This window comes from Lithobates pipiens, unplaced genomic scaffold (genome assembly GCF_037356315.1).
Source record: "Lithobates pipiens isolate NorthernLeopardFrog02 unplaced genomic scaffold, aLitPip1_a1.2 Scaffold_13, whole genome shotgun sequence".
NCBI classification, from domain to species: Eukaryota; Metazoa; Chordata; class Amphibia; order Anura; family Ranidae; genus Lithobates; species Lithobates pipiens.
In genome coordinates this window covers 215,253,344-215,275,996 of record NW_027507718.1, presented here as the reverse complement: position 1 = coordinate 215,275,996, position 22,653 = coordinate 215,253,344, and the positions used below count along the sequence as shown (strand labels likewise).

The window sequence follows — 22,653 nt, the reverse complement described above, 5'->3', positions numbered from 1 at the left end:
CTTCACAAACATTGATTACAGTGCAAAAGGCAAAGTTTTCCTAGCAAACGGGAAAAGCATCACTTCAGAAGGTAGAGGCCAAGGCTTCCTAAACTGCATTACACCACAAGGTATACAGAGTATCCTTGTAAAGAAAGTGCTGTATGTTCCAGAACTAGAGGACAGCCTTCTATCAGTGAAAAGTCTTGCAAACAACGGTTTCACAATTAAGTTCCAGGGTGATGAATGCACAATTCACAATAATAAGTGATTCCTCACAAAAGGAAAACTAGATGATATACAGGCTCATTACCACAGACCAGCAAGCCAATGTAGTCCCTAATGACATACACAGCAAAGGTATTCACGTATGGCACAGGCGCTGGGACACAGGAATCCAGAAGCTATACAGGACATTATAAAGAGAGGTTTATCAGAAGATTTGACAATAACACCTTCAAAAGTGCTCATGAAATGCAAGTGCTGCATTGAAGCAAAAGCCACACATGCTCATCTTCTACAGGCATCTCAAAGAAAAACTACTCACCTCCTGCAGCTCATACACAGTGACACATTGCAGTCCAAAGAAAACTCCCATGTCAGGCGGGATACTGACAGATCTTTACTGACTTTGATTGATGATTATTCCAGGTACACAACTACTTACCTGATGAAACACAAGAATGAAACCTCAGAGAAACTTCAAGAGTTTGCTGCGATGTCTAGCAACAAATTCCAATGCAAACCAGAAATAATACGCACCGACAATGGAGGAGAGTACATAAACAAACAAGTGGCCTTACACCTGAAGCGACAAGGAATAGTATACCAAACAACCACACCATACACTCCTAAACAAAACAGTGTAGCAGAAAGGAAAAATCATACTCTTATAGAAATGGCCAGATGAATGTTGTTGGATGCCAACCTACCTCACAAATACTGGGGAGAAGCAAGTATGACTGCATCCTTCCTACAGAACAGACTACCCTCAAGTGCTATTAAAAGTACTCTATTTGAAATGTGGCATGGATCAAAGCCTAGCATAGGGCACATCAGAGTGTTCGGATGTAAAGCATATGCCTATATTCCAAGTGAAAAGCAATCCAAGCTTGAGAATAGAGCCATAGGGGGCATTCTAGTAGGCTACAGTGAGCAAACTAAGAGTTACAGAATCCTACATCCAAAGACTGACAGAGTGACAATAAGCAGTAGTATTTATTTTGATGAGTTCACCACCAGAAACACTGATCCCTGAGAGCTGTGAAGTCAATATACCACGCAAACCAGAAGAAAAGGTCAACCAAAGCGAACCTTTGCAGGAGTCAGAACAAGAGGTGGAACTCACATTGCCTAAATCAAGTTCCTCACCAGATCCTGCTGAACTGTCTGAAGTCAGAAGATCCACTCCACGCTGTCATACACTGTCAAAACACACAGCATACTTGAACCAACATTCTGGGAAGTTATAGTAAAACTGCAAAAACATGAAGCCAATAAATGGAGAAAGGCAACAGAAGGGGAATTAAAGTCACTTCAAGAAAATAAAACCTGGATACTCACAGAGCTCACTCCTATCCGCAGAACTATAAGAAGTAAGTGGACTATCAAAGTAAAGTCGGGCGAAGAAGGGAATATCCATAAATACAAAGACAGACTAGTTGCTAAGGGTTACTCCCAAAAATTTGGTGAAGATTACGATGAAACATTCGCTCCCGACGTAAAACACTCCACCATCAGAGCGCTTATTAGCGTTGCAGCCGGGAAAGGCATGCAAGCCAAACACTTAGACGTTAAAACTGCTTTTCTATATATAGACATTAAGGAAGATCTCTGCATGGAGCAACCACCAGGGTTTGAGCAAGGTTGTGTGTAAACTTCACAAGAGCATCTATGGTCTTAAGCAATCTGCAAGGATGTGGAATGAGAAAGTGAACAAAGTACTAACCAGAGAGGGATTCTCAAGAAGTAAAGCAGATCCCTGTCTCTACTCCAAGAATCAAGAAGACAGATGGGTATACATCCTTATCTATGTTGATGACATTATAACCCGCTTTCAACAAGAAAGGGATTACAATAAGATCGTTCACAAGCAGAAAGAAATTTTTGAAATCAAAGAGCTTGGGAATTCAAATAGCGAGAGAAGAAGACTGAAGTTAACTTCTCAACCAATCTCAGAAAATCACCGAAATCTTGGAACAATTCCATATGCAAGATGCAAAGGAAGTGAAAACTCCTATTAAAACCAGGCTATCAAAAGAGCAATGAAGCAGAAAACTTGCTAGCCAACCATTACACTTTTATCGCAGAGAAATCAGTAAGCTGCTATATGTTGCCACTGTGACAAGACCAGACATAGCCACAGAAGTGGGCATACTATGCAGGAAAGTTTCAGCTCCCTGTCAGCCTGACCAGAACGCAGTAAAAATAGTGATACAATACCTCAAAAGAATCATTCAGATGAAGTTATGGCTACCAGCAACATCCAATCCAAAACTGGTCTGGTTGTGGATGCCGATTGGGCCGGGGACTGCACAGACTGCAAATCCACAAGTGGATTCACCTTCCAGTATGGGGAAGGAACCATAAGTTGGTCTAGTCGAAAGTAATCAACTGAAGCTGAGTACATTGCAACAGCTATACAAGTATTTCATTCATTCAGCACACGCATGTCAACAAGAGCTATAGTTTTGTCACCTTTTTGTGGATATTGGGATAGACATGTCAACACCAATTCCCATTTTTTAAGACAACCAGGGTTGTCTTGTATAAAGCTTATGCAAACAGAAAGGTAAATACTAGAACCAAATGCATCAACGTCAAGTGTCACCTACTGAGGGACAATTAAAGCAAGGTGTTATTGACATTCAATTCTGCCCATCAGAGGAGATGACTGCTGATACACTCACCAAACCTTTATTGAAGGAACATCATAGCTATTTCCAAAAGAAGCTGAATATAATTTGACAAAGCACATACTGTTGAGAAGGGGTGTTGGTAGAAGCAACAGCAAGTAGATTTCTATATTGTGAACTATATGTATGCATTATGCCTATCTATACCAGTAAGTGGCACTGCAGTATTATAGTGTGTATTCTCTGTGGTAATGTACCTGGATGTACTTTTTGTATTTAAGCATGCACTTGCATCCTCCTTATTTCTGTTCTTCTTCTGTTTATGTTTCCTAATGCTGTAAGACATACATTGCTAATCCTCCATGAAAGTAAAGTATTATTTGCATACAACAAGCTTCCAAGCGCATGATTCAATAGCCTGCTAATAAACTCTACAGATATATGTGCCTAGATCAAATTTCATGAATCGGGTTTACAGCCACTTTAAGTATGCAGAAACTAAGGGTGTTTTATGCAACATGCAAGCAGTTCAGGTGTTTGTGGTCTCTTTCACACTTATCCTCTTACAGTGCTGTCCTTTATTAGCCATTAGCTCATTTTATTTTGGTATAGGATGTTATTGGTCAGACATTCTGTCTCCATTTTCACTCACTTTTATGGTTTTAGCGTTGACATTCGGATAAGATTTTAGTGGTGAAAAAGCCAGTTATATAGGACTATAACCATGTATTATTTGTTATTTTTGTTCTGTTTCTACACTGTATGTCCTTAGATGTGTTATTACAGGGTATTATAGGGTGTGTGCGTGTGTGTGTATATATGTGTATATATACTTTACATATAATTGTGTTTGTTTTAATATTCAAGGCAGTAGCTAAACACCTTTGGGCATTAAAGCAAATTGGGCAACAACTTCCCACTATTAAAATCAAAATCACATACACTACTAGCTTATGTGTAAATGCTGGTACACACTGGTATCGCAATTCCTGTGTCACTGCCTTACACATGGGGTATTTTTGCTTGAACAGACGACTGTACTCTAGGTAATGCCCTTCATGTTAATGTACACCACTGCAGTCACTGTTGCATTTAGGAGTGACATGCAGAGCCAATGCCTCTCCACCTGTCCAGCTTATCTCTGCTACCTCACTCCCAGTAATGGGATAGGGTCCCGCCGTGCACCTATTGCTGTTTCTATGCATGCACTCACTTAACTCTTCCTTTCTGATACCCTTGCACAGGTTGAGAACATCTTTCTTGCTGATCTGCTCCCGTTGCTCATGGAGAGAGTGCTGACAACAATTCCTCCTGCAAGAGGCTATCCCACCTGTCACAGACAAACACTTATGACAGGCTGTTTGGGAAACCACAGTTACCCTTGGTAACCACTTGTGTCTTCATACCCCAATGTGTTTAACTGACCCACGTTGTAGACTATGTGTGCCAGTTACTTGCATTGCACCACTTTAGTAACTTCAGACAGGGAAACACAGTTCTCTGTGAAAATAGACTGAAATAGGCAACCTGCCTACAAGCCTATTGGTAAAACAGATTGTGACAGAAATTCCAAGATGTGAAAATAGACCTTTACATATAAGAGCTACACTGGAGCTGGACCCCCCTCCACCCCCAGGGTTATGGTCTTTGCAATTCTGCAATTCTGCTGTGCTGCAACCCCTGTTGTTGAACCATTGTTTTTTCTAGCCTAAACTTGCAATTGGACCTTAAAGCAGTACTCCAGCCAAAAATAAAAAAGATAAAAATGAATAGCCCATTTAAAGGTAAAATAAAACCTGCTTTTGCTGCAATGCTTCAGACATCTCCACTGTAGAATGTTTAATGTCACTAAATATATTCTCAGTGTGATGGCCAACATCATTCAATCTTCTCTCTGAGACCAGATCATCTTGGACCCGTTCTGTAACTGGACCATGAAAAGAGAACCAGCACCATGATGAGTTGTGCTCAGTTGTTCCTCCTGCTTACCCCTACATCACTAAAGGACACAGTAGTGATGTATGGTGTGATGTATGGTGTGATGGATCAAACCACTGAGAGCAGTGGGGATTGGGAAATCGACACTTCCAGAAGTGTCAAAGTCTGCAAGATCTTTAGCCAACAGTTTCTCTTCAATATTGCAGATGTTGTCTATGCAATTAGTGGAGAAATAATAATGTCTTCTTTACAGAGAACACTTGATCTTAAGCTGAATTCCAGAAAACTTTAGCCCCACTGCAAGGTTTAATCCTATGTTTAGTCTAGAGGACCTTGAAAGCGAAAAGCCGTTTTACTTACCTGATCCTCCAATCCTGTAGGCTCCTCTGAGCTACAAGATCAGTCTCTGAAGCCTCTTCTCCACTGCGTTCCAGCATTCTAAGGTCCCCTTACATCGTCAAGACCAATGCAGAGCCCGTAGCCCTGTACTGGGGATAAGGATTCTTAGGTACACTACTAGAGCGTGTTGGGGGGCAGGGGGTTAGTGCAATTTGCTGGGTGGGGGGGGGGGGGGGGGGGCAGAAGTAAAAGTGCTTTTCAGGTCCCCTAGACTAAGCAAGCAGTTAACCCTTGCAGTGCTGGCGCAGTTGATTGTGTATTACAATGAGCATACAGTAGATGCCCTTATTCACTAAGTGACTTGAACATTCTAGGCAAAACTATGCTTTACATTTCAGACATTAAGCACCATTAGAAGTAACAATCCAAAATAAAAAGGAACAAAAACTATTTCAAAATAAATAACTGAACAGAATAAAGATAAATAATAAAGAAGTAAAATCAGGCCAACCACCCTAACAGCAGAAAAGAGATCAGTTACGTGTCATCTGAAATTCAGGATTATTCTTATAGCAGACTATTTTTATTTATATGTGTCCTATATATTATTGACAATACATTTAAGAGATCATGTTGCTTTTAAGACTATTTCTCAAGTATAATCTAGATTTCATCATTCTGATTTCCCAATCTCACAAATGCGGATAGAAGTAATATCTGCACATTATTAAAAAATGCTTGATTACCAAACATTATATTGCAAAATATGCTGATATTCTTATTTGAAATAATATTTTTCTCTCTGTGGTGTTTCAGCAACTAGATGCAAGCAGTCATTTTTCTTGAAATGTTATTTGCAATAAAGTAATTATGGTTAATTTTTACAACTGGGCATAGGGGTTGACGTATATAATAAAGGACGAAAGAAAATATCAGCGTTTTCTAATAGCGTACAAACTTCGGGGAGGATTTACTAAAATTGCGTGCACTCAGAATATGGTGCAGCTTTGCATGGTAATCAATCATCTTCAACTTGTTCACTTAAGCTTTGACATTAAAACCGGGAAGTTAATTGGTTTCTCTGCAGAGTTGCACCAGATTTAGCACTCTTCACTGTTAGTAAATAACATAGTTACATGGTTAGTCAGGTTGTAAAAAGACACAAGTCCATCCAGTTCAATCATAAAAAAATAAAAAATAAAATGAAAAATATTGTACAATCCAATATACCCAATTCTATACCCACAGTTGATCCAGAGGAAGGCAAAAAAAAAAACAGCAGAGCATGCTCCAATTTGCTACAGCAGGGGAAAAAATTCCTTCCTGATCCCCAAAGAGGCAATCAGATTTTCCCTGGATCAACTTTACCTATAAATGTTAGTATGCTATATACTTTATAAATTAGCTAGAATCGGATTGGATGCTACCAACTTTCCTCCACTTTTCAGCAATGAGGTCTATAACATCAAGGTAACTGGTTCAATAACTATAATACCAACAGATAATTATTACCAAGAATTTAAAGTAGAACTATAAGCAAAACTTTTTTTTTTTCATTTTGGACAGAGTAAGGGAGGGTTATAGCCCCTGTCAGTTTATTGTTGTTTTTGCCAATTACATCCTCATTGGGGTGATTTCCCTTCACTTCCCATCCCTAGGATAGTCTTAAAGCATGGGCACAACTGGGCACTTCCCAGGGGCCCCAGGTGCATGGGGCCCCACGATAATCTTGCATTATATCATACTTGCCAACTCTCCTGGATTTTCTGGGATAGTCATGCTTTTTACCAAGCTATCTTGGGATGGCTGTGTCCTGGGCAGCATCCTGGAACCTGTACAGTGCCCTCCTGATCCCAGTATTGTGCCCTCCTGACCCACCCTGTACTGTGCCCTTCTGCCTCCTCCATTGTACTGTGCCCTTTGTGTAGATTAATCTTTGATTTATGCCATATTTTCCTATTGTTTAACATTTTATAGTTTACAATTTTACTGAAAGTACTAATAAATATATGTTTAAACTATTCTGTAAGCTATTTATACTTTACTTCTTGAAAGTAGATGCATAAATTGGGGCAGGCTGGTAAGGCCCTACTGCATTACTTTGCCCAGGGGCCCATGATGCTATTAACCCCTTGCCGACTGGCTCACGATGATATCGGTCGGCAGAAGGGCACGTACAGGCATATTAATGTACCTGTACGTTGCCCTTTAAGACGCGGCATTGTGGGCGCACGCCGCCGCAAGCTTCGTAAGTGCGATCGCACTGATAGCTGTATAAATGTGAATGGTCCCAAAATAGCACCAAAAGTGTCGGATCTGTCTGCCATAATGTGGCAGTCATGATAAAAATCGCAGATCACCGGCATTACTAGTAAAAAAAAATATTGGTAAAAATGCCATAAAACTATTCCCTATTTTGTAGACGCTATAACTTTTGTGCAAACCAATCAATAAACGTATTGGCCTAAACTGAGGAAAAATGTTTTTTTTTTTTTTTTGGGGGGGATATTTGTTTATAACGCAAAAAATAAAAACCACAGAGGTGATTAGATACCACCAAAAGAAAGCTCTATTTGTGGGGAAAAAAGGACGCCAATTTTGTTTGGGAGCCACATCGCACAACTGCGCAATTGTCAGTTAAAGCGATTCAGTGCCGAATCGCAAAAAACATTCTGGTCTTTGGCCAGCCAAATGGTCTGGGGCTGAAGTGGTTAAGATGGCCCTGCCCATCTCATGGCCTAAACAGAAAATGTGAGGAAAGCCCTGTTTGTCTCCATTGGAAGGTTTCCTAAAATTTGGCATTTTCTTCCACTCTTGGTGATAACAGTCACCAGGACAAATAGAGAGGGTGGATCTCTAACCAGGTCAAATGTTACTCTATCCAATGTTTTAAAAAGTTTTGCCTTTACTTAGATTTTTAGTTTGATGTACATACAGTGCCATGAAAAAGTATTTGCCCCCTTCCCGATTTTTTTTTTTTTTTGCATATTTTTCACACTTAAATATTTCAGATCATCAAACAAATGTTAAGATTCCACAAAGATAACTTGAGTAAATACAAAATGCAGTTTTTAAATGATGATTTAATTTCTTAAGGGAAAAAAGCTGTCCAGACTTGCCTGGCACTATGTGAAAAAGTAATTGACACCAAGGGTGGCACAACCAGTTATTAGGTTTAGGGGGCAACAACTGCAATCAAGCATTTGTGATACTAGTAATGAGTCTTTCACATTGCTGTGGAGAAATTTTGGCCCATTCTTCTTTGCAGAATTGTTTTAATTCAGCCACATTGGAGGGTTTTCCAGCATTAACGTCCTGTTTAGGGACATGTCACAGCATCTCAATTGTATTTAAGTCAAGACTTTGACTAAGCCACTCCAAAACCTTCATTTTTTTTTTTTGTTAGCCATTCAGAGGTAGACTTGCTGGTGTGTTTTCGGATCACTGTCCTGCTGCATAACCCAAGTGTGCTTGAGCTTGAAGACTGAAACTGATGGCCGGACATTCTCCTTCAGGATTTTCTGGTAGAGCGCAGAATTCATGGTTCCCTCAATGATGGCAAGTCGTCCAGGCCCTGAAGCTGCAAAGCAGCCCCAGACCATCACACTACCACCATCATGTTTGACTGTCGGTATGATTTTTTTAAATAAAATGCTGTGTTAATTTTACATCAGATGTAACGGGATGCACACCTTCCAAAAAATTTCAACTTTTGTCTCATTAGTCGACAGAAAATTTGCCCAAATGTCTTGGGGATAATCAAGATTTTTTTTGGGCAAATGTGAGAGGAGCCTGTGTGTTCTTTTTGGTCAGCAGTGGCTTTGGCTTTGGAACTCTCCCATGGATGCCATTTTTGCCCAGTCCCTTTCTTATTGTTAATTCATGAACACTGATCTTACCTGAGGCCAGTGAGACCTTCAGTTCTTTAGGTGTTGCTCTGGTTTCTTTTATGACCTCCTGGATGAGTCGTTGCTGTGCTCTTGGAGTAATTTTGGTTGGCCAGCCACTCCTGGGAAGGTTCACCACTGTTCCAAGTTTTCTCCATTTGTGGATAATGGCTCTCCCCGTAGTTGTCTGGAGGTCCAAAGCTTTAGAAATGGCTTTGTAACCCTTTCCAGACTGATACGTCAACTACTTTGTTTCTCATCTGTTCTTGAAATTTAACTCAGCTTTCCAAAAAAATGTGCTTAATTACAGTTCATTCATCATTTAGGAAGGGGGAGCAATTACCTTTTCACATAGGGCCAGGCAGGTTTGGGCAGCTTTTTTCCCTTAATAAATGAAATTATCATTTAAAAACTGCATTTTGTATGTACTTTGGATTATCTATGTGTAATATTATTTTTTTTTGTAGATGATCTGAATCATTTAAGTGTGACAAGTATGCAAAAAAATTGAAAAATCAGGAAGGGGGCAAATACGTTTTCACACAACTGTACATGAATCATTTATGAATGCTGATGACCAATGAAAGGCTTACCTTTTCAAGTTTGACAGGGCTGGCAGTAGTCACTGACATGGTGTACTTGGTAGCTAGCATCTGTCCCTCTAACCGGCTCCCCACTGATCTGTCATTCAGTCCTGTTAACGCGGCTGATTTTTCCACAACAGCATCCCGGAAACTTTTACATTCAGGGCTTCTCCGAAGAATCGGTGTGTTTGTTAGGCTAGGCTTGTGTACCTCGACCTTCCACAACATCTTGTCTTCTCCTGGGCTGGTAAAGGGATCCATCATATTCCAACAGCTGGAAACATAACTGTCACTGGAGTATGTGCAGGAGTTGGAGGTATACTGGTTTGTCACTGGGACTGTAGACTTGTAGGCTGCGTTTTTTTTCTCGTCCTCCCCCTGATCATGAGTAAATGTTCTTTCACTGGTTTTGGCCAGTGTGTATGCTTGGGCAGTAGATGGGCTGCTCTTGGTGCCATTGCTCATTGCTGTACAGATGTTTCTGCATGACACTCTCTTCTGGGCAGAGCTGCCTGCCTCTATCTTTAGCTGTGTGTCTTCTCTCACACAAGAATCTGGCCCCCTGGTGTCACATGCCTTTCTGCTTGCAGTTAGCAAACTTCCCTCTGCCAAACTGCACGCCTTCTGTGAACACTGAGCAGATTTGCTCGGTGACTTCAGCTGGATAAAGAGGAAGGAAGTTTTCATCTGTTGCTGATCTGCCATTTCCTTGCCGTGAACTTGTCAAGAAACCATCATGTATTCTACCGTGGAAAAGTATTGCACTTTTCCCGAGATCACCTTGAAATCTTCATCTTTTCTAAAACACATATCTAGGAGAAAAAATAAATATGTGGTTATTTATTTAATACAAAGTCCAACAGCCATTTTTCAGCATTAAAATAAGGATGTCATAAAACAAAACATGGAGGCTGCTATTTCTGTTTTATTTTATTTTAAATATGCTAGTGTTCTGCTGTCATGCTGATCCACTTGCTTTAGTAGTAGCTTTCTGGCTGTGCCGAGAACTCAGTCTGCGCTCCTCAAATAATCAGACTTGTGCTGACACGCCCCCCCATGCATAGCCTTTTCCTGGGAAGATCAGTGTCTTGCTGTTTTTCCTCCCCCAGCTCTCTAATGCTGCGTACACACGATCTGAATTACTGACCGTGAGTGTATGCTCCATCGGACATTTGCTGTCGGAATTTCCGACAACAAATGTTTGAGAGCTGGTTCTCATATTTTCTGACAGCAAAATTTGTTGTCAGAAATTCCAAGCATGTGTACACAATTCCGTTGCACAAAATTCCACGCATGGTCTGATTCAAGTATGAGACGGGAGCACTCGGTCTGGTAAAACTAGCGTTCGTAATGGAGATAGCACATTCGTCACGCTGCAAATTTTTAAATCTTTTAATACACCGCATTTCTTCTTCTTTATAATGCTAGAATAATGAAGTTGTTTTGCTGCTGATAGTCACACAGAGTTCAGACAAATGGATTTTCTTTTTATTTCTTAAAGTGCAAAATACTCCAGCGCTGGGGTGGTGAGTAAATAATCAAAATTAAGAATAATAATGATAATAATAATAAAAGCTGCACCAATTTCAGTGAACCTTCACTTTTACAATACAAAAAACTATATAAATTATTAGTGCGCTAATATCAATAATCAATAATCAATATAATAATCTCGTGCCATAAAAATCAATAAATAAAATGATAAAGAACTGTGTAGATAAATAAATAAATTAGAATAAAAAATTAAGCAATACTCCATAATTCATACACCGTGTATATAAATAAATTAAAAAGAAAAATAATTGATGCAATCCGTGCATATACAAGTCTGCTCCTGATGGGATGGATGGATGGATCAAGGATCTGATCAACTACAGCTCTTCTAACTGCAATCCGAGCACTCCCATGCAGTGATGTCCAAGGACTCAGGATAAGACCACAAAAAGACTTATCATATAGTCTCATATATTTTGCCCGCATACACCATACCCAACAAGCTTTCACCACTGTTCCACATATACCCAGGGCTCAAGTCCTGTGGGAACGCATGGGAACGGAGTTCCTTTACTTTTTCCACAACAGGAACTCAGTTCCCATTAGCAGCCGCATCCTGCATGGCTTTGAAGTTTGCGAGCTGTGTGGCAGGTGCTACACCAGCAGCTGCCGACACAGCTCGCAATAGTAAGTGCCGCACACCTGACCATTCAGGCATTGCCAGTAGGGGGCCCCATGACAGCTTCCGCTTCCATCTACCTGTCAATCACAGCTAGCTGCCGGGTAGATCAGCTATTCTGCTCACAGGACATGCAGGGAGAGAGGTGAGCTGAGGGAGGAACATCAGTTTGGGGTGGTAAGCTGAGCACAATACCTGGCAAAGTTTAATGCCAGGAGGGAAGTTTATGTGGAAATATGTGAAGGGTTGGAATAGCAGCGAGTGTGTTTTGGAGCCCTGCAGAGTTTGCAGCCCCCCAAGCTAACATACATCTCCTAAGCAGGAACACATCACTATCACCCTAAGCATTCTGTCCAGATAATGTGCAGTTCATTTATGACCTTTCCATTTAACCCTGTGTTATCCAAACTCTGTTCAATGAAAAGTGTAAACTCACCACATAAACACTTTATATACAAAATAAAATTACCCAATAAAGATCAGAACACGATGTTCACATTTGCCTGGAAGCACAATTGAATGAATGCTGATTCAGAGAATTACCGTATTTATGTTTATTGAGGATTTTTTATGTACTAACAGTTAAGCTTCATACACACAATACGAAAGTTGGATGAAAAATATCACTTTTGAAGCGTTCGTGCATATGATCGTATCATTTTTTATTTATTTTTTGGTGGGGGAGTGGATCTTGGGTGGGAGTTCCCACACTTTTTTCCCCAGGACTTGACCCCTGCATATACCACTTATCTCTTGCTCTTTTAATTTTTTAATTTTCATTTACCATGAAAAAGAAAGGAGACAGGGAATAGTGTACTACTGCAATACACAAATAGACTTTATATATGCATGTCGATCCACTCACAAAACCAGTGCTTTTTTATTATCTGTTCAATTTTCTTATGCTGTGCGTTATAGTTAACCACTTCAATACAGGGCATTTATACAGCTTCCTTACCAGACCAATTTTTAGCTTTCAGCGCTCTCACACTTTGAATGCCAGTTACTCAGCCATGCAACATTGTACCCAAACAATTTTTTTATCATTTTTTCATACAAATAGAGCTTTCTTTTGGTGGTATTTAATCACCACTGGGTTTTTTATTTTTTGCGGCATAAGTGAAAAAAGAGCGAAAATTTTGGAAAAAAAAACACTTTTTTTTTGTTTCTATGATAAAATTTTGCAAATAAGTCATTTTTGTTAATAAATTTGGGCCAAAATTTATACGGCTACATGGTAAAAATAAACCAAATTAGTGGATATTATTTAGTCTCTTTGAAAGTTACAGAGTCTACAAGCTATGGTGCAAATCACTGAAAATTGATCACATCTGATCACACCTGATGTACTGACGTCCTATCTCATTTCTTGAGGCTCTGAAATGTCAGGAAAGTACAAATACCCCCCAAATGACCTCTTTTTGAAAAGTAGACAATCCAAGGTATTTAGTAAGAGGCATGGTGAGTTTTTTGAAGTTGTAATTTTTTCCCACAATTCTTGGGAAAAAAAAGAATGTCATAATAACAAGTTATTTCTCATACACAGCATATGCATACTTCCAATTACACCCCAAAATACATTCTGCAACTCTTCCCGAGTATGGCGATACCACATGTGTGGGACTTTTACACAGGCTGGCCACACAGAGAAGTCCAAAATGCAGGGAGCACCGTCAGGGGTTCTAGGAGCATAAATGACGCCTCTAATTTCCTAACGACCTATTGTCATGGTTTTGCAATAGAGTTTCTCTGCTTACCTGTTTCCATGTGTTCATCTCTAGAGACCAGCCGACCCTCACCTGACTGCTTTTGTAATCCATCCTCTGGCATGACTCCACCCTAGCTCCTATCAGAGAACTCTATATTAACCTGTGCACTGCAGGCCAACCCTGCTGATCAACCTTTGTGTGTTAGCTTCCTGTTACCTTACCTGTTGTGTGCTCTTCTGTTGTTCCGTTACCGACTTTGGCGTGTCCTTGACTATCCCTGCTTGCCTGTGATCCTGACCTTTTGGCATGTCCCTGACTATTCCTGTCTACTTGTGGCCCCGACCTTGGCTTTATCCCTCACCATACCTATCCTCCTGTTGCCTACTGTGGGTGTGAGCTGGGGGACCCTGGGGGTCGTGACCTGGAGCCAGTTGCAGCCCAGTCCATCCTCACCACTAGAGGCTCTGGTGAACACCTGCTGGCTCTTAGACTCCGCGCCCCAGGAAATCTTACGCTCTATCCTCGGTGGGATCTGTCTTGGTGTTCTGACGGCTCTGCCTTCCTTATCACCTTGACTCCTGTCCCCAGCAGTCAGCCGTAGGGTCCACAACCTTGCGGTGCATTCCTGATCCCTACGGTGTGCATCTGTCACCTGGCCTCAAGCTGACCTGACACCTATTACATTTGTGAAGGCCCTGGAGCACCAGAACAGTAGAATTCGCCACAAAATGACCCCATTTTGGAAAGAAAACACCCCAACGTATATTCTATGAGGCATAATGAGTCTTTTGAACAGTTAATTTTTTTCCACAAGTCTTCAGAAAATGTGGAAAGAAAATGAAAACATATTTTTTTTTACACAAAGTGGTCAGTTTATAAGATATTTCTAACTCAAAGCATGTACATAGCAAAAATTACACCCCAAAATACATTCTGCTACTCATCCTGAGTATGGCGATACCACATGTGTGTGACTTTTTTACACAGCGTGTCCGCATACAAAGGCCCAACATGCAGGGAGCGCCGTCAGGTGTTCTAGGAGCATAAATGACACCTCTAATTTCCTAACGACCTATTACATTTGTGAAGGCCCTGGAGCACCAGGAAAATTGAATTACTGACGAAATGACCCCATTTTGGAAAATAAACACCCCAAAGTATATTTTATGAAGCATTATGAGTCTTTTGAGCGGTTAATTTTTTTACACAAGTCTTCAGAAAACGTGGAAAGAAAATTAAAATCTTTTTTTTTTTTTACACAAAGTTGTCCATTTATAAGATATTTCTAACACACAGCATGTATATAGAAAAAATTACACCCCAAAACACATTCTGCTACTCCTCCTGAGTATCGCGATACCACATGTGTGTGACTTTTACACAGCCTGGCCATATACAGAGGTCCAACATGGAAGTGGTACCTTCAGGGGTTCTAGGAGCATAAATTACACATCTCATTTCGTTCCTTCCTATCACACTTTACTCCAGGTACTTCATTACTCCGACGGGCTGGTGACAGGTAGTTGGGTACTCCGACGGGCTGGTCACAGGCATTCGGGTACTTAGATGAACTGTGACAGGTACTCGGGTACTCAGATGAACTGTGACAGGTACTCAGATGGGCTGTGACAGGTACTCAGGTACTCGTGTACTCAGATGAACTGTGACAGGTACTCAGATGGACTGTGACAGGTACTCAGGTACTCAGATGGGCTGTGACAGGTACTCAGGTACTCAGATGGGCTGTGACAGGTATTCAGGTACTCGGGTACTCAGATGGGATGTGACAGGTACTCAGGTACTCGGGTACTCAGATGAGCTGGGACAGGTACTCGGGTACTCAGAGGGACTGGGACAGGTACACAGGTACTCAGATGGGCTGGGACAGGTACTCAGGTGGACTGGGACAGGTACTCAGGTACTCGGGTACTCAGATGGACTGGGACAGGTAATCGGTACTCAGATGGGCTGAGACAGGTACTCGGGTACTCAGATGGGCTGACAGGTTCTCAGGTACTCGGATACTCAGATGGACTGTGACAGGTACTCAGGCACTCAGATGGGCTGTGACAGGTACTCGGGTACTCAGATGGGCTGACAGGTGCTCAGGTACTCGGGTACTCAGATGGGCTGACAGGTACTCAGGTACTCGGGTACACAGATGGGCTGACAGGTACTCGGGGACTCAGATGGGCTGACAGGTACTCAGTTACTCGGGTACTCAGATGGGCTGACAGGTACTCAGGTACTCGGATACTCAGATGAGCTGGGACAGGTACTCAGGTACTCAGATGGGCTGGGACAGGTACTTGGTACACAGATGGGCTGGGACAGGTACTCAGGTACTCAGATGGGCTGGGACAGGTACTCAGGTACTCGGGTACTCAGATGGGCTGACAGGTACTCGGGTACTCAGATGGGCTGTGATGGGTGATGACAGGTACTTTGATGGGTGATGACAGGTACTTTGATGGGTGGTGACAGGTCCTCTTTATTGGGGGGGGTAATCAGTGTAGTTGGTGTGTACACTGAGCGGTAATGAGATGTTACCGCAATCTCCTCCTCACACACGATCAGAGTGTGAGGAGTAGGGATGAGCCGAACACCCCCCGGTTCGGTTCGCACCAGAACTTTCGAACGGACCCCAAATTCGAACGAACGTTAGAACCCCATTGAAGTCTATGGAACTCGAACGTTCGAAATGAAAAGTGCTAATTTTAACGGCTAATATGCAAGATACTGTCCTAAAAAGGGTTTGGGGACCTGGCTCCTGCCCCAGGGGACATGGGTCAATGCCTAAAATGTTTTTAAAAATGGCCGTTTTGGTGGGAGCACTGATTTTAATGACGATTAAAGTGAAAAAAAAAAGTGAAATATTCCTTTAAATATGGTGCCTGGGGGGTGTCTGTAGTATGCCTGTGAAGTGCCACGTGTTTCCCGTGTTTAGAACAGTCCCTGCACAAAATGACATTAAACGGAAATAACACCATTTAAAACTGCTTGCGGTTTTAATGTTATATCTGGTTCCTGCAATATGGTTGAAAATCATTGAGAAAAATGGCATGGGTAGCCCTCCCTGCCCATTACCAGCCTATTTGGGTCTTGTACGCATATTAAAGGGAACCCTGTACCCATATTAAAAAAAGGAAATGCGTGTGGCCCCCAGGCCCTATATACTCAGAACAGCAGTATACAGGCGGTGCAAACAAGACAGGGACTGTGTAGGTTTGATGTGTTAAGTTGAATCTGTTTGTAATTTTCAACTGGTACATTTTTAAAGTGTGGCTCCAGTCAAAAAAAACTATTTTTAAGCTTTTTCGAAAACATAGGGAAGGGTTATCACCCCTGTATAATTTGTTTTCTCGTCCATCTTTTTTCATCTCACTTGCTGTTGTCTCCTTCCGTTTGCAAGTAGGAGATGTTTGTAAGTTGGATGTTTGAAAGTAGGGGCCTGCCCTATATGCTCTGCAGAAATGGCGGAACAAGGTGTTGGTTTTGCCACAACATTGTAAGCCCTCAAAGTGACTCTTGGTGGGAGCTGGAGCGCCCTGCTGTGAACGATTATATCAAGAATTGTAATTACATGCCATTGTTGAACAGTGGTAGAAAAATTGACCTTTGGTGGTTGTGGTGCTGGTGCCACAACACTATAAGTCCTCACCGTTACTCTGGGTGGGCACAGGAAGGGGACCTCCTGTGAAATATTATATCAAGAATTGTAATTACATGTCCCTGTTAAACAGGGGCAGAAAAATTGGGCCTTAGGCACTGGTGCTGGTGCCACCACACTGCAACCTCTGCCATATACTCTAGTTTTATTGCAGGAATTAGCCCTGCTGCAAAGCATTGCATCAAAAATTGTACTTAAACGCCCCTGTTAAACAGGGGCAGAAAAATTGGGCCTTAGGCACTGGTGCTGGTGCCACCACACTGCAACCTCTGCCATATACTCTAGTTTTATTGCAGGAATTAGCCCTGCTGCAAAGCATTGCATCAAAAATTGTACTTAAACGCCCCTGTTAAACAGGGGCAGAAAAATTGGGCCTTAGGCACTGGTGCTGGTGCCACCACACTGCAACCTCTGCCATATACTCTAGTTTTATTGCAGGAATTAGCCCTGCTGCAAAGCATTGCATCAAAAATTGTACTTAAACGCCCCTGTTAAACAGGGGCAGAAAAATTGGGCCTTAGGCACTGGTGCTGGTGCCACCACACTGCAACCTCTGCCATATACTCTAGTTTTATTGCAGGAATTAGCCCTGCTGCAAAGCATTGCATCAAAAATTGTACTTAAACGCCCCTGTTAAACAGGGGCAGAAAAATTGGGCCTTAGGCACTAGTGATGGACGAACTTCCGACGGGACGTTTCGCGAACGCGAAGCGCGAACGGGCACAAACGTTCGCGAAAACGACCGTTCGCCGCGGGCTCCATTGACTTCAATGGGAGGCGAATTTCGCAAACCTTTAGGTCGAATTTGCGGCCACGGGGTAATTATTAGGGGGTAGCACGTAGTCCCACCACCTGGACAATAGCATAATACATGTATGAGGTGAATTTGGGATCGATAACTACAAGCATTTTTTTTTTATTTGGGAAATTGTTCTGACAATTCAGGACTATGGAGCTAATGAAGGCAATGGAGGAGAGGGAAGGTCAGGGACCAGGGTAGGCAAACAAGAGGGTGCAGGAGATACAGAGCACTGACAGCAGCACCGTAATACAGAGCACTGACATCAGCACCGTGACATACAGCGCTGACAGCAGCTCCGTGACATACAGCGCTGACAGCAGCTCCGTGACATACAGCGCTGACAGCAGCTCCGTGACATACAGCGCTGACAGCAGCTCCGTGACATACAGCGCTGACAGCAGCTCCGTGACATACAGCGCTGACAGCAGCACCGTGACATACAGCGCTGACAGCAGCTCCGTGACATACAGCGCTGACAGCAGCTCCGTGACATACAGCGCTGACAGCAGCTCCGTGACATACAGCGCTGACAGCAGCTCCGTGACATACAGCGCTGACAGCAGCTCCGTGACATACAGCGCTGACAGCAGCACCGTGACATACAGCGCTGACAGCAGCTCCGTGACATACAGCGCTGACAGCAGCTCCGTGACATACAGCGCTGACAGCAGCTCCGTGACATACAGCGCTGACAGCAGCTCCGTGACATACAGCGCTGACAGCAGCTCCGTGACATACAGCGCTGACAGCAGCTCCGTGACATACAGCGCTGACAGCAGCTCCGTGACATACAGCGCTGACAGCAGCTCCGTGACATACAGCGCTGACAGCAGCTCCGTGACATACAGCGCTGACAGCAGCTCCGTGACATACAGCGCTGACAGCAGCTCCGTGACATACAGCGCTGACAGCAGCTCCGTGACATACAGCGCTGACAGCAGCACCGTAAGCAGCCCCAGGAGGAAGTCAGCACAGCACAGGGATGGTGTGATCCCCTCATAATAAGAACCCCCAGGAGGAAGTCAGCACAGCACAGGGATGGTGGGAGCCCCTCATAATAAGAACACCCAGGAGGAAGTCAGCACAGCACAGGGATGGTGGGAACCCCTCATAATAAGCAGCCCCAGTAGAAATATGACACCGCTCAACCTCTTCAAAGAGGAGGGTAGGGGCATATAGTACGGTGTGCTTTTTTGGGTCAGGGAAGTGAGCCAAATGAATTAAGAAGGTCTGTGTGCTTGATTCCAAAAATTGTTTATAGACATATACATGGTCTACTGATCACATGTGTTGAATTCCTCCGAGATCCATGCCTCATTCATTTTTAGAAATGTGAGGTAGTTAACACTGTGGTGAGCTAGGCGAGTACGCTTATCGGTCACAATCCCCCCTGCTGCGCTGAACGTCCTTTCGGACAGGACACTGGATGAGGGGCAAGCCAACAGTTCGATTGCAAATTGGGCAAGCTCTGGCCAGAGGTCAAGCCTGCCCACCCAGTAGTCTAGGGGTTCATCACTCCTCAGAGCGTCCACATCGGCCGTTAACCCAATGTAGTCGGACACCTGACGGTCTAGGCGTTCCCTGATGCTGGATCCGGATGACACCTGTCGATGGGTCGGCTGAAAGAATGACCTCATATCCGAAGTCACCAACACATCTTCAAACCGGCCTCTTCTTGCAGGCGCTGTTGGATTGGTACCCGCAAATCCTTCTCTGGGAGTGGGAATTGCTCCTCTGCCAGCGCACGCAAAAGCAGAATGCAGCATTTCTCGAAGCAAGGCCTGGAAGTGCTGCATTCTGACAGCCCTCTGCGACGGCGGTAACATTTCCGCCATTTTGTGTTTGTACCGGGGGTCTAAGTACGTTGCCACCCAGTACTGGTCCTTGACCCTCATGCTTTTTATACGGGGGTCCCTATTAAAACACTGGAGCATGAAGGCCCCCATTTGCACTAAAGTGGAAGCGGTGTGGTGGCCTGGCTCCTGCTCATCATCCAGGATAATGTCGTCCTCTTCATTCTCCTCTCCCCATCCTCGCACAACAGGGATCCCAGAAAGGTTTAAAGCATGCTCTTCTTGCTCCTGCTCATCCGCCCCGGCACCATCCTCCTCTGACTCCTCATCAGACTCCTGTTGTTGACTTGTCTCAGATAGAGTAGCCCCCCCTGGGAATTCATCCAGCATTGCGACTTCCTCATCTTCCCGCTCCTGCTCCTCCACAGCCTGATCAATGACACGACGCAATGCACGCTCCAGAAAGAAGGCATAAGGTACCATGTCACTGATGGCGCCATGGCTGCGACTGACCAGTTTGGTGATCTCCTCAAATGGCCGCAGAAGTCTGCATGTGTCGCGCATGAGCAGCCACTGGCGCGGTGAAAAAAAACCCAGCTCCCCAGAACCGTTTCTTTCGCAGAGTTCATACAGGTAGACGTTAACTGCACGTTTCTGCTGGAGCAGCCTATCAAGCATATAGAAGGTTGAGTTCCATCGCGTCGGGCAATCGCAAATAAGACGTCTGACCGGCAGATGGTGTCGCCGCTGAATGTCAGCAAGGCGAGCCATGGCCGTGTAAGATCTTCTGAAATGGGCCGAGATTTTCCTTGCCTGCCGCAAGATGTCCTGGACCCCAGGGTATTTGACAAGGAATCGCTGCACGACCAAGTTTAAGACGTGTGCCATGCACGGCACGTGCGTGATTTTGCCCTGTTTCAATGCGCTAAGCAGATTGGCACCGTTGTCACACACCACTTTACCAACTGTCAAATTGAGCGGTGTTAGCCACTCATCTGCCTGTGAACGCAAAGCTGAAAGGAGTGCCGGGCCAGTGTGGCTCTTTGCTTCCAGGCACAACAGACGCAGCACGGCATGGCAACGTCTCACCTGGCATGTGGAATAGGTTCTGGGGAGCTTGGGCGGTGCAGTGGAAGAGACGCTAGCAGCGGAAAAGGAGGAGGCAGCTGAGGAGGAGAGGGAGGAGGATGGAGTAGGAGGAGGAGAAGAAGAGTCAGGCCTGCATGCAATCCGTGGCGGTAAAACCAAATCTACACGGGTGCCACGGGTTACATGCTTGACGGCCGTCAGAAGGTTCACCCAGTGGGCAGTAAAACTGATATACCTTCCCTGCCCGTGTTTGCTAGACCACGTGTCTGTGGTCAGATGTATCTTGGCACCGACACTGTGTGCCAGAGATACATTCACTTGCCGCTGAACATGGCCATATAGCTCTGGGATGCCCTTCTCTGAGAAATACTTCCTTCCTGGGACCTTCCATTGTGGTGTTCCAATGGCCACAAATTTGCGAAAGGCCTCCGAGTCCACCAGTTTATATGGCAGTAGTTGGCGGGCTATGAGTTCTGACAAGCCAGCCGCCAACCGTTGGGCAAGAGGGTTATCCGGCGTCATCATTTTTTTACGCTCAAACATTAGGCCCACGGAAGCCTGCCTTTTTGCAGAAAAATGTGAGCTTGGCGTGATGGAAGGTGGAGTGGAGGACAATTGTGAGGAGAGAGGAGAAGGAGAAGTAGAAGACGAGGCTGGACGGTGAGAGCCTGCAGTGTGGCTTTGTGTGTTCCGTTGCTCCCACTGGGCTCGGTGATGGCTGCTCATGTGCCTTCTTAAGGCGGTCGTCCCTAGGTGAGTATTGGGCTTACCGCGACTAACGCGTTGACTGCAAAGATTGCAGATGGCAACGCTATTGTCAGCAGCGGACACGTTAAAAAAAGCCCACACTGCGGAGCCATGTGCCGGTGTCCTGGGAGCGCCAGATGTGACCGTACATGGTCGATGACTCGCTCCTGATACATTTGCAGTCTGCTTTGTCCCTGCTGTGCAATGTAAGTCATTGCTGCTTCTCCTCCCTATCTGCTGGTCCATATCTCCCTCTGAACTCCCCTCCTCTTCCTCTCTTGTGGGCACCCACGTGACATCACTAGACACGTCATCATCAACGTCACCTTCCCCACCGCTATAAGTAGAGTAGGCAGCAACACCGGGGACCAACCTCCTCCTTGGGCTGATCTGGGTACTGGCGTCAGACTGCTGAGTAGCGCTTGTTGCTACCTCCTCTTCCTGATCCAATACCAAGAGTGGCTGCGCATCAGAAATGTCCTCTTGATATGGATCGGAAAATAATTCCAGTGACTCAAGCGGAAGGTATGTGGTGGTGGTGGTGGTGGTCGTGTTGTTGGTGGTAGTGTCTTTGGGGGTGCACATAGCAGAGAGTGAAGAAGAGGGTGCAGATCGAGAGGATGAGGAGGGTGCAGAAGAGTAAGGCTGAGCGAGCCACTCAACCAAGTCTGGTGCATCCTTTAAAGTAATTGAACGCACCTTCTGCAACTTCCCACTTTGGCTCAAGCCTGTTGCTCCTGCCCTACCCCTACCACCCCTGCGGAAGGGCCTGCCTCTTCCTCTGCATGTCATTTTTTAAATGACCCTGTGACAAAACTCTTAGTCCCTATACCGCTGAAGGACTGCTGCAGTATAGGTGAGCGGTCAGCAGTGGTGCACGTCAACCCTATCTATTGTGGACCTATAGCGGTCCTTACAGAACAGCAGACTGTACCGCACTCAAGCCTATGTACCGTAGCACCCTATACCAAGTTACCAGTCCTTATAAGAACTTTTGTGGACCAAGCAGGTTGTGTATTAGTGTTTAGCAGACTGTACGTCAGTCCCTATACCGCTGAAGGACTGCTGCAGTATAGGGCAGCGGTCAG

General features: G+C 44.2%; 1 protein-coding gene across 1 annotated transcript in view; it reads right to left on the bottom strand.

Moving 5' to 3' along the window:
• The window catches only part of PSD3 (pleckstrin and Sec7 domain containing 3), an 857,533-nt gene extending 847,159 nt beyond the window's left edge, over window positions 1-10,374 (bottom strand). The window contains exon 1 of the mRNA XM_077476201.1: window positions 9,592-10,374. Coding sequence (XP_077332327.1) covers window positions 9,592-10,287 — 696 coding nt within the window. The 5' untranslated portion in view covers window positions 10,288-10,374. The remainder of the gene's footprint in view (window positions 1-9,591) is intronic.
• Between the last annotated feature and the right edge of the window lie 12,279 nt (window positions 10,375-22,653).